The 11,868-nt window shown below is 38.6% G+C and overlaps 3 protein-coding genes across 3 annotated transcripts; 1 reads left to right on the top strand and 2 right to left on the bottom strand.

The window, feature by feature from the left end:
- Positions 1–1,475: 1,475 nt before the first annotated feature.
- Positions 1,476–8,774, bottom strand: LOC135652710 (probable L-ascorbate peroxidase 6, chloroplastic/mitochondrial). Its single transcript, XM_065173882.1, has 12 exons — positions 8,524–8,774; positions 8,299–8,424; positions 6,909–7,029; positions 6,739–6,839; positions 6,532–6,619; positions 5,280–5,347; positions 5,116–5,202; positions 2,603–2,677; positions 2,447–2,524; positions 2,240–2,344; positions 1,979–2,059; positions 1,476–1,766 (listed from the first exon to the last, which is right to left on the bottom strand). Exons 1-12 carry the CDS (start codon positions 8,722–8,724, stop codon positions 1,614–1,616), a joined length of 1,284 nt encoding a protein of 427 aa, XP_065029954.1. The 5' UTR covers positions 8,725–8,774; the 3' UTR covers positions 1,476–1,613.
- Positions 8,775–9,601: 827 nt separating this feature from the next.
- LOC103971211 (thioredoxin M-type, chloroplastic-like) lies at positions 9,602–10,503 on the top strand. Its single transcript, XM_009385176.3, has 2 exons — positions 9,602–9,968; positions 10,062–10,503. Exons 1-2 carry the CDS (start codon positions 9,740–9,742, stop codon positions 10,382–10,384), a joined length of 552 nt encoding a protein of 183 aa, XP_009383451.2. The 5' UTR covers positions 9,602–9,739; the 3' UTR covers positions 10,385–10,503.
- A 151-nt stretch (positions 10,504–10,654) lies between these two features.
- Positions 10,655–11,544, bottom strand: LOC103971210 (dirigent protein 21-like). The gene has a single exon (XM_009385175.3). The coding sequence runs from the start codon at positions 11,418–11,420 to the stop codon at positions 10,893–10,895; it is 528 nt and encodes a 175-aa protein (XP_009383450.2). The 5' UTR covers positions 11,421–11,544; the 3' UTR covers positions 10,655–10,892.
- Between the last annotated feature and the right edge of the window lie 324 nt (positions 11,545–11,868).

The following is an 11,868-nucleotide window of genomic DNA, read 5'->3' as shown; positions in this document are numbered from 1 at the left end:
AAATCTAAAAACCATGATTATTATATTTTTAATAATTTATTTAAGGATTTTATATATTTTTAAAAAAAATTATTAAAGATTCGATGTCATAGTAATCTTTTGGTCGACCCATTAGCTTAGTGATTAGAGCATCTTCGTCATAGATTTAAGACCTATAGTTGGCCTATTAGCTCAATTGATTAGAGCGTCATGCTAATAACATGAATATTGTAGGTTCGAGGCTTACATGGACCAAATCTAGTAAATTATTTTTTCTTTTACAAGACCAATTGAACATAGTAGGACTCACATCATTAATACAATTTTAGTCGTTTCTTAAAAAAGAATCAAAATTAATGGTAGCAAACCTCAAATCTAAAAACCATGATTATTATATTTTTAATAATTTATTTAAGGATTTTATATAAATTTTTTTAGAACTATAAAAGATTCGACATCATAATAATCTTTTGATCGACCTATTAGCTTATTTGGTTAGAGCATCATGTTCACAGATTTGAGACCTATAGGTAGCTTATTAGCTCAGTTGATTAGAGCGTTATGCTAATAACGTGAAGATCGTATATATTCGAGACATGCATGGGCCAAATCCCATAAACTATTTGTTTTTTACAAGACCAAATGGATATCGTGAGACTCATCCATCTTTAATACAATTTTAGTCATTTCTTAAAAAAAATCAAAATTAATGATAACAAACATCAAATCTAAAACCCACTATTATTATATTTTAATAATTTATTTAAAGGTTATATATAATTTTTTTGTAAAATTATAAAAGATTCTATATTATAGTAATCTTTTAACCGACTTATTAGCTTTATTGGTTAGAGCATCTTTGTCACATATTTAAAATTTGTATGTGACTTATTAGTTCAGTTGATTAGAGTATCGTACTAATAATGTAAAGGTTATAGGTTTGAAACTTACATTGCCAAATTTTGTAAACTTAATTCTTTTTACAAGACCAAATCGACTCATCCATCATTAACACAATTATAATCATTTCTTTAAAAATATCAAAATAAATGATAACAAACCTCAAATCTAAAATTCATGATTATTATTTTTAATAATTTTTTAAGGACTTTATATAATATTTTTATAGAAACATAAAAAATATAATATTATAATAATCTTTTAGTCGACCTATTAACTCAGTTAGTTAAAGTATCTTGATTAATTTTATTAATAGTCTATTAGTTCAATTGGTTAGTGTGTTAAAAACGTGTAGGTCATAGGTTCAAAATTTATATGGGCCAAAATTTGTATATTTTCTTTTACAAAACCAAATAAACATTGGGACTCACCCATCATTAATATAATTTTTTGAAATATTAGAATTATTATAATCATTTTAATATAATTTGTTTTAAATAATTTATAATTATGACAAACTAGGGTCCCTTAGAAGGTGGCTGTTGACGAGTCAAAAGGGTAGATTGGTCTTTTACCATCCCACCTTCAAAAAAATGTCGTTTGGAATCAACTACGTTTCAACAGTATAATATAGTCATTTCCACAATCAAAGGTAAATTCTTAGTAAACAAGCACCCTCATCTCCAATATCAAAAGGTTAATATTGGTTGCAGAGACAAACGAAGATAAGATGTTCAGTTCATAACTAAAGATGTCAAAAATGCCAAACCAGCGATCAAGATCATGATATTCAAAAAGTAATTAGATTTGAGAGGCGTATCTGGGCTGCCACCAAGTGCTTCATATTCTGCCCTTATCTTCTGCTTCATAGCATCGGATAGTTCTTTCTGTGATTCATCAAACAAGTTTCACAATTGTTGTAAACCACTTTTTCTAAATTTATTGTCAGTTAAAAAAAGTCCACTTTTGTGATAATTTAATCATGCAAGCCATGAGAGTAGCAGAAATATATTTCTTTTTTATGTGGTTCTGCATATGCATCCCGGAAATTGTCTTCCAGAAAGAAAATGATAACAGGGGAAGTAGGCTAGATTTGTACCTTTCTTTCACCATAGGAGTACTTTGCTGCAACAAATGGCTCTGCTGCTACAGTCTTCGAGTCATATTCTATTGAAATCCCCTGGAAAAATAACACCGCAGCATCACTGTGTTAAAAGGCCTTGCAGAGGGAAATCTACTTTTTGTCTTCCTTTGATCTCTCCCCCCCTTTGGAACTAGCAAGCAAAATATATATATATATATATATATATATATATATATATATATATATATATATATATATTCTTAGTTCAGTTAATACCTCCGGAGGATCAAATTTGGCACCTAAGTTGCTGAGTTTAGCATGAGCCTCAGCGTAATCTTTGAAAAATGCATCCTGGTCCATTGTGTATTTTGTGGCATAGATCTACACTTGTGTGTATACAATAGCAAATTAGTAAGTTGTAACCTTCGGAAATGTGAATGACAACTGAATTCATCCCAGTCAAAAAAGAGTATCTACGTCTACCTTAAAAGATGGATCTTCAAGCAAAACAGCATCTGTGGGCAGAACTAGTAGCTCTTCATCTTTCCGTTCCATGATATCCTAAAGTGTTAGCAAACCAAATTCACTTTGCTGAGGAGCCTTTTGGTATTGCTGAGAGGCATGAAAGAAAAACCTTACTTTGAAATAACTATTGTCGAACTTTAACCATTGTACTGTCCATGATTGTCCACCAGGTGCACCAGGTCCATCTTTCTGTCAAGCAACGTGACATTAAGGATGTGGTCAAATCACAATTAGCTTACAACAATCCACTCCCTAACTTCACAAACTAAGCACCAAGTCTATCACTTGGTAGACGATAAGCAATATATAATGGAATTAGTTCTGACCAAAATTGCGCAAGTGACGAGAATATTCGTGATGCTCTAAATGAAGAAGCATGCTTGGAACATAAAACTTAATGCTCAAAGATGCTAACACATGTGCAATCGACACAATGAGACAAGAAACTATAACAGACCAAAAGCTCCTTTATTACTGAAAACAATCCAAGTTAATCAACACAAGAAATTCATGTCACTTATTACTCTTCATTTAATCATCCAAATATTTGTCCTTTTTAGAAAGTCCAACACATTGGAACGCTCACATTTTTAAAAGCAGCATCTGTAATCACATTTAATTTGTAAAATGTGCAATGCCAACAAAGACATTGGCATCCATTTTTTGTGGAATTTTTCAAACAACAAAAGATATTATTTCTGCCAGTAATATGGTATACGTCACAAGAAATCAACTCCAAAAAGCCGGAAAATCAAATAAAACATGTAAAACAACTTATATAAAAAGACATGATGGATTAATTAACGAGCATTAGAAAAGGAACAAGGTTTGATCTATTCCTCATAATTTAATCATCTCTTTATATGATAAACAAGTGAAACCACTAGTAGCTGAGTTATAGCTTAGGTAAGGTAAAACAGAAAGATCAAAAGGATACTTCTGAGAGCATAACTTAATATATGTTGCCTGCTCTTCTAGTTCATAAAGCTTTCCGTATCATTCTTTTTTATCCAGAATTGCAATTTGTGAAATTAACCTCCACATAGACCTTAGTCAATGAAGTTTTTTCAAAATCCACAAACAAATAGCATTTGGTAAATTTATTGTACAATTAAATGATATGGAAGTTCTAAATTATGCCTTTAGAAGAACATTTATACTATGCATTTTGAAAATGACCAAAGGGGACAAAACTCGAAAAGGAATATTACCACTCCATCATCGCCTTAAACAAAAAACATTGTTTTGGGGTTACTTTTTAAATTTCGAATAATGCCGCCTGGTACCGGCAGCACATACCGGTCCGCCAGCAGACTGGTACGCGGACTGCCCATTACCGAGCGAAATGCTGGATATCACCCTGTATTGGACGATATGGGGCTATATCGGATGGTAACAATCAAAATTTCGATTGTTACCGACTTGTAACAATGTTCCAATTATCAAATTGATCATTGAAGCCCTTTCTCATGAGTTTTTAAACCCATCCTCCCCCCTATTGCACTTCATTTCACTGTCACATTCTCTTCAACTATCTCAAACTCATTTTTTCTCACATTTGCACTCTCCTAAACTCTACAAAATAATGATTTGTGAATTGAATTGAAGCTAATTTATAAGGATTAAGAGGAATAACTTTTTAATCATGAGCAATATTTTACACATGCCACCCAAGATTCAGATCATAGAAGGTACTGGTCAAGTTTATACACGGAAGAGGAAGGAGAAGGCAGTGGATGAATTTGAGTGGATGGGATAGAGCTTATATGATATGGACATAAAACGAAGCTCATCGTATTCACAGACGTCGTCTTATGGAGAATCATGCAGCCAACAGTAGTACGGTGATAGTTGATCATACTTCCTTCGAGCAACAGTAGCGAAAATAGAAGCTCTGTAGCGAAAGTAGATCAATAGAAGCTCTGATATTCATCAATACATGCCTTAAGAGCCACCTCAGACAGATGTGATTCATCACAGTGATGCACTAATGGCATACGGTGTATCAATACACTATATCGTGGGATCAACTTCAGGATTGGGTCCAACATACATATCATATTGATATGTAGATGCATAGGATCGAGGACCCCGATCCACCACCCGTGAAGGCCTGTCATTCGTTTTGGTGGTAGAATCAACAATCAGGTATATCTACATATGTGATTATTTAATTTATTTGAATTTTAAAGTTTATATTGTAATAAAATAATCTAACAATTCAAATGATTTTTCTATAGATATTTCAATATTTATAGAAGGACAATCCGTAACGAACCAAAATACAAACTTTGCACAAGGTTACTCCTTAAAACTCAAAAAAGATATATGATACTATTCTTACATAATTTACATTGATTTTGCTAAACTTATACTATTACTATATTTATTTCTAACTTAAAAACCTTATCCTACCTTTTTTTTATTTTCAGGTATTTTCAGAGGATTTTACGCCTAAATTAGTTATATCGTATTGAGCAAAGCTTGAAACTCCGATACAATACGAAATTTCAATCCTTGTTTTAGAGAATATTCTATCATTACCTCATCTTAGAAAGAAAAGAGCATCACTGTTTAGCAAATCTATTACTACACATATAAATGAGCTAAACAAGAGGTCAACATACCGTATACCTAGTTTCTGGTTTTCCCCATCCACTACGTTCTGGTCTCGCCCGTCCAAGTGTATGTGCACCAGATAATGCCACAATCTCCTACCTCCAGAAAAAACAATTTTTTTAAAAGAAAGTTATATTAAGCTATATGTTGGAACATTTGTATAAGATTAAACCTTGTCATCAAGGCCCATTCTATAGAAAACATCCCGTAGATGATCAGCTGGTGAAGATGGGCCAGCATCTGAAACAAAGAAACTAAAATGGAGACACTAGGAAGAAAAGAAATACCTCAACAAAACTAGGCACATAAGTTATGGTCACAATCTTTATAGACAAGTCCCTGCTCTATAATAATTATGATGATGATATAAGCTCACAAACCTACCATAGCGATGCACCGCATTAGGGTTGTGAGGTTATTTGCAAGTTGTTGCAATAAAGATAGGGACAAAGTGTATGTCAACAACACTATATGACATCATCGGTACAATTTGGAAGGGTGAATTTCCAAATATTGTGTCATAAACTCAAAGAGTGTTGTACATAAGAACTTGAAATTAACTCTGTGTGGTGGTACTGTTCCTTGATCCAAAATCCACAAAACCAAAGGTAACAAGTTTACCAAAATCATAATCATATGGAACAATAAAATATGTCAGAAACAAAGGACACATGTTTCCTTGTGAATCTTTTCCCTTTTATGATTTTCCTTGTGCATTTTCCCTTGTTATGAGCACTAGTAGAAGTCAAAGATAGACATTCATAAACTTCACTGGTTAAATTAATAGGTATTTAATGATATGTTACTTTCAACTCTTTATTGTAGGTTAAGATAACTCAATGGGAAGAAAAGAATGGCCAAAATGTTCATTGCAATTTTATACAGTTACATAGTAATTCTTATTTATATTTTCCTAAGACATGATTTTCATTTTCAGTATCCAAGAATTTTCAAATAGAAAAATTGATTACTTCTGAATCAGGTTGCTTTCACTATAAAAATCACTATGAAAAATGTCATATGCATAATTTCATTCAAACACTTCGAAAAAGGAAACTCATCAGAATTTTAGACATTGAGTAATGTGATCAATAACTCAAATGAGAAGGCATATTGGTCCAAGTCCAATGATGAATAGCATATATGCAGTTGGTCCAATATCGTGAAAGAAGGAAAATGCATAAAATTATCATTTTTCTAGAAAATTGAAGTAAAATATGATGTGCATACAAACATCCTAAGATAAGCAAGAAACACAAAAGGAAGAATCTTACTCTCAGTATACATGGATAAGGAATTAAACATCAATAAGTTAAAATCTTTGTGCGAAACAGAACTTATAAAAATCTAATGTCCAGAAAATGAGTCAATGTCCACAGAAACAGTAGAATCCAAGAATTGAAAGATTTGCATTGCTATCTCACCAGGAAGTCTCCCCTCATCAGGGCACTGTTCCGGCCCAGAAACATCCACCCTCCCATACCTCATAGGAATTTGGGGACCACCAGCCTCCTGATAGAAAACAACAGCAGATTAATATGATCTGTGTTACAGTAACAAGTAAAAGAAAAATGAACATCCGCTATATAGGAGCCCAGTGGCACTGGAAGCAACTAGGTCAGGAAAATGACCTCAATAGCTGTGGCACTTGCTAACTGGAACAAATCTGCATATGTAACGCTCGAATACTTATCCTTAATAGGCTGAATAAGCTTTAGAGCATTTACAAGACCTGCAGTATCAAGTCAGTCCCCCTCAGTTTCAACAGTAATTCAGATTATTTGTGCAAGAAAACCATTACCGGCATTGGCTGCATGATTTAATTCTATTTCAAAACGCAAGCTTCCATTAGCTCCCCCACATTTTGGCCATTCCACAACATTCTTGTCATATGTACCGGCATCATGCCATCCCAGGCGAACCTGTGTGGTCATATATCATCATCATATGATACCTTATTTTAAATAACCTAATAGATCAACCAGGAAAAATTGAAGTGTGAATCGTTATGATGTTTGCTAAAGTAGGAACCAGATAATGTCAAATTAGTATACTTTTTTGCCTATTCTAGCACTACCTTGCTAAAAGATGCATATGCATCAGCACAAAGCAAGAGTGCAATGTTCAGATAAGAAGAGCAAAGACATTCTTTATCCAAAAGAAAAAGAACGATCATATATAGGCCCTATTGATAAGCTTGGAACATGATGAAACAATGGCAATGTGAAAATAAATAGAAGCCATAGGACAATTTATCACACAAGAATAAGATACAATAGAAAACAGATACTCAATCAGACGAATCAGTTAAAAAGAGATTGATCAAATATAATCAGTTCAAATAACAGAAGCAATCTATCTGAAATCAGCAGTGATCAGAGCCAAAAAAAAAAGTATGAAAAGATTTACTTTTTTCATGTCTTCATTAACACAGACAATTTGTGCAGTCCAATGAGATAGAACTGTAGCTTGAACAATCACTATTTCAATCAATTTTTAAAAAGATAATTATAAACAATCTATCTGAAAACAAGCACCGTTTGTAAACTGTTCAAGAATGGCTTTGTGAGTGACCACTACTAAGGATAATTTCTGACCAACATAAGTAAAGAAAGTACATGTTTGACAACAAAATCCAAGCCTCTAGTCTCAGGTACTCTCAATCAGCTACATGGATCCTTCCTACCTTCATCAACCACAAAGTGATATATAGATTTGAAGTCAAGCCAAAGGTTTTTGACGTTCCTTAAACCTTTTTTGCATGGACCCAATTAACCTGAGTCTCCAATTTATATTTACCAACACAACCAGCGAACTACAAAGCAGTACAACATATTCGGATGTGGCTCCTTCTCTCTGCTTCAGCCTTGTATAAAATAAAAACCCATTTTTTTTCACTAAATTTTGTTTAGCGTATGGTTAATAAAACCAGTAGGACCATAAACTCTATCATATTTCCCAAGAAAGGTGCTAACAAATAGCAAAAAAATGGATTCCACCCATAAACTATTACCTCGTATAAAAATATAAGACCACATCACAACACAACCCATACAATATAGATTTGATCAATGATATACATTCGTATACTATTAAAAGCACTCTAACAGGATCAGAGAGCTCAATTACCCCCTCAGATCACTAATTACCAACCAACTGTTTCAAAGCATGACACAACGAAATTTGAATACCAGAATCGGATGGCAGAAGGTGGTCTTGAGAAGCTCTTTGATGTCCTCCCTAGCGCTTCTCAGCTGCGCTGGATCCGAAGACGCGCACAAGACCAACATGGTCCTGCGAGGGTGGATCCCAGGCCTCTGGGGATTTTCCAACCAAGAAAGCACAAATCAAACAACTAATTGATCCTACTTCTTCACCGATGTCATCAAAGAGTAAGAAAGAGAAGAGGGGCGGACCCGGAGAAGGCGGAGGGAAGATGAAGAAGAAGTGAGCAAGTAAGAAGCAAGGCGGTGAGATTGGCGGGAGGAGGACGAGGAGAAGCGGTGGGGGAGCGGAGGAAGGGTTGCGGAGGACGGCATCGCCGCCCGCTTGGAGGTAGGGAGGAGACAGCAACAGGAAGACGACGCCACCGAAGAAGAGAGCCGCTCCGCCATCATCTAATCCAAATCGCTCGCGGGAATCTGACTCACATTCGCTCACTCTCATCCATATAATATATATATATATATATATATAATGTAAAGGTCATAAAAATAATAATAATATTTTTAATTGATTTTGTGTCATCTCGCCATTCCCGCCATCGTGCCTGGGTTGCTCCAGCCGCAAGACAGGTACTCGCTGGGTAAGAGAGAGAAACGCCATAACCTTCTGAGCTTTCTCCCTTGAGAGAAGGGGGCGATCACGACAGAGACATTTAGCCAGCAATACTGAGATCTATGGCAGACCTTGTATACAACACATCTTAGTGAAGAAAACCTAGGCAAATAGCATCCCCCAATTGGGAATTACCAGTAGGCGTTCTTGAACCCGTCGTCTAATCTATAATCGATCTGCCGAAGAACTGCGAAACTAGTCAAAGAAAAGATCGATTCTTGCATTCGAACCCGGTCAAAGGATCTTGGGCGTCCGTACCGATGTTTTCCTAGCCGACGAGGACTTGGGTGTTCGTCCTAGAAGACATCCTCGTCCGTCATTTCCTCGGCTGCTGCTGCGGCTGGGGTTGAGGGTTTCAGCCGCCGGACGGGTATCGTAGGCGGTGGCGGGCCCCCGCTCGCCGCTGATGAAGACGGTGGAGATGGAGCGCGACGGCGACAAATCGGAGAGAGAGAGAGAGAGAGAATGGGAATGGGTTGACTGGGTTCCCGCCACCCGGGGGGGGGGGAGGGGTTCCAAAGGATTACATAGTGCTTTTATGTCACGTGACGAGCACGTGCCATATTCGAAATTTTAAATTTTTTTTCTTTTCGTTTTATCCATTCCTTTGTTTCGCAACAAAAGGAGAGAGCTCATCCACTCGGGACCTGACGCCATGGCAGCCTCATGTTCTCACGCAATATCCACTGAGAGAGAAATCAGTGCTGCTCATCACAAGCTGCAAGACCCCATCTTCCTTCTTCCCATCCGAGAGCAAGTGAGAGAAAGAAGGGGGAGATCGAGAGGTGCAAGTGAATGGCTCTGAAGGCCTGCTTCCAAGTGAGCACCATTGCCTCCTCGGCTGCAGCTACCACCGGCACCTGGGCTTTACCTGCGCACCGACCCTTCTTCATCAGGGACAAGTTCCACCTCCCTGCCGCTACCGGACACAGGAAGTCCGTCTCATCTCCTCCTTCCACGTCGACCGGAGACGACGGGCGACGGAGCCGCGTCACCTGTCGAGCCAAGAAGACCGTGGACGAAGGTAATGTTTGCATTTACCACCGCTTCAAAAGCTTGTGCGGCAGAGATGAATGAGACCATCACAACATAATCTTCGACGCTGCACGCCGTGCAGTGTTGGTGGTGGTGGATGCGAACTGGGAGAATCTGGTGGCTGCCAGCGACAAGCCAGTGCTGGTGGAGTTCTGGGCACCGTGGTGCGGTCCGTGCCGGATGATCGCGCCGGTGATCAAGGAACTGGCCAGGGACTACGCCGGGAAGATCGTGTGCTGCCAAGTGAACACCGACGACTGCCCCGGCATCGCTTCCAGGTTCGGCATCCGCAGCATTCCCACCGTGCTGGTGTTCAAGAACGGCGAGAAGAAGGAAAGCGTCATCGGCGCCGTGCCCAAGAGCACCTTGGTGAGCGTCGTCGACAAGTACCTGGAGGGTTCATGAAGGCATAAACTACATCAATCCAAGTCAAATATGATTTATGGCGCTCTAATTGACGTAGATAGCGTGCACATATTAAGTCGATTATATTGTGAATCATCAGTAACGGGTTTCTCCCTCAAGTCCCTCTTGTCGTCTTCCTCTTTTCGGCACTGTTATGGTTTCCGCTGCCTTTCTCACCTACTGGGAAGGTAAAGTGTCAATGATCTCAAACCGAATCTCCAACAGATTACTGCAGTTCATCGTAAAAGAGAAGAACGAAACATGAAAAGATACGACAGGTCAATTTTCTTTCTTTTTATTTTCTTATTTGATTGGAAGATCACTGGGCATCAATCAGACTGCGACTGCCGACCTAAGCTTCTCATCTTGATCTTGATGATGATGATGATGCATTTCACGATAGAGAACAGAATGCAACATATTTTAGGCTGCTCATGCTTCACAGACGAAGCATGAAATCGGACGAGAGGAGAACGAGGAGGACTTGATCGATCAACGAGCACGAAAATTATTGCACGACGAATACGTCCCACTCCAAGACGGCATCGCCGGTGGTGGTGTTGAGCGAGTACGTCTTGATGAGGGCGTAGCCGCGGGCGAGGCGGAAGACGCCGTTGCCGCCGACAACCGGGAGCTCCCTCACCGGCAAGTAGACGGCGTCCCTCCCAAGCACCGCCAGCGTGCTCCCGTTGCGCGTCCCCTCCGTGAACACCAGGTTGACCCCCAGAAGCAGCGCTGGGTCACCGGTACCCTGGGAAACCATGGCGTAGAGACCCTGCGCCCTGCCGACAGGAGCCGACCGAAGGTCCGGCCCCTCGGTCAGCGGGTCGTCTGTCACGACGACGTCTCCGAAGCCTAACACCGTCGAGTCGGACACTCGCACGACCCTGACGGCGCTGGGGGTGGAGCCGCTGAGAGTGTCGTGCATGTAGAAGTGCAGGTGGGCCGCGTTGTCGCCGGCGGCCAGGTCCGGTGCCATCACCAGCACCGAGACGAGAGGCAAGAGGAGGAAGAGGTTGGGCTGGAAGACAGCCATGGTCAGGAGCGTGCGAAGGCCGCCACTCGATCAGGAGGGATAGACCACAGCGTGGGGGTAGGGAGAGGCAACAACTGAGTGTGATATAATGGCTTTTGATGTCTTGCTTGAATGATGGAGCAGAACCCACAAAAAGACTTCCCCCTGAAGTCATCATAAGGACTCGAAACATAACTATCAGAAAGCGATCATTATGAAGTCATTATGAAGCGATCTCGTCGAATCTTAGATCAATGGTTGGACCGAATGTTAGGCAAAACATCAGTTGTATGATAAAGATGATGATATCTACCGTTATAAATATAAACTTTTAACCAGATTAAATAACATGTGATAAAATCTAAAAAGTAATTACATTAATTCAATCCAAAATAAATTGGTCAATGAAATAAACGAAATAGTTTATCCAACAAAGTTATCATGACTTGAATAATAGTCACATATGAGT

The sequence above is a fragment of the Musa acuminata genome, chromosome BXJ3-11 (assembly GCF_036884655.1).
Source record: "Musa acuminata AAA Group cultivar baxijiao chromosome BXJ3-11, Cavendish_Baxijiao_AAA, whole genome shotgun sequence".
NCBI lineage: Eukaryota > Viridiplantae > Streptophyta > Magnoliopsida > Zingiberales > Musaceae > Musa > Musa acuminata.
This window is presented reverse-complemented; position numbering and strand designations above follow the sequence as displayed.

Excerpts from the sequence above, each read along its gene's own strand:
- LOC135652710 (XM_065173882.1), bottom strand. The coding sequence starts at position 8,724 with ATGATGGCGGAGCGGCTCTCTTCTTCGGTGGCGTCGTCTTCCTGTTGC. Across the intron at positions 5,348-6,531 it reads TGATGAGGGGAGACTTCCTG|ATGCTGGCCCATCTTCACCA; the intron begins GTGAGATAGCAA and ends TCTTTGTTTCAG. Across the intron at positions 2,678-5,115 it reads AACCAGAAACTAGGTATACG|AAAGATGGACCTGGTGCACC; the intron begins GTATGTTGACCT and ends GTTGCTTGACAG.
- LOC103971211 (XM_009385176.3), top strand. The coding sequence starts at position 9,740 with ATGGCTCTGAAGGCCTGCTTCCAAGTGAGCACCATTGCCTCCTCGGCT. Across the intron at positions 9,969-10,061 it reads CAAGAAGACCGTGGACGAAG|TGTTGGTGGTGGTGGATGCG; the intron begins GTAATGTTTGCA and ends CACGCCGTGCAG.
- LOC103971210 (XM_009385175.3), bottom strand. The coding sequence starts at position 11,420 with ATGGCTGTCTTCCAGCCCAACCTCTTCCTCCTCTTGCCTCTCGTCTCG.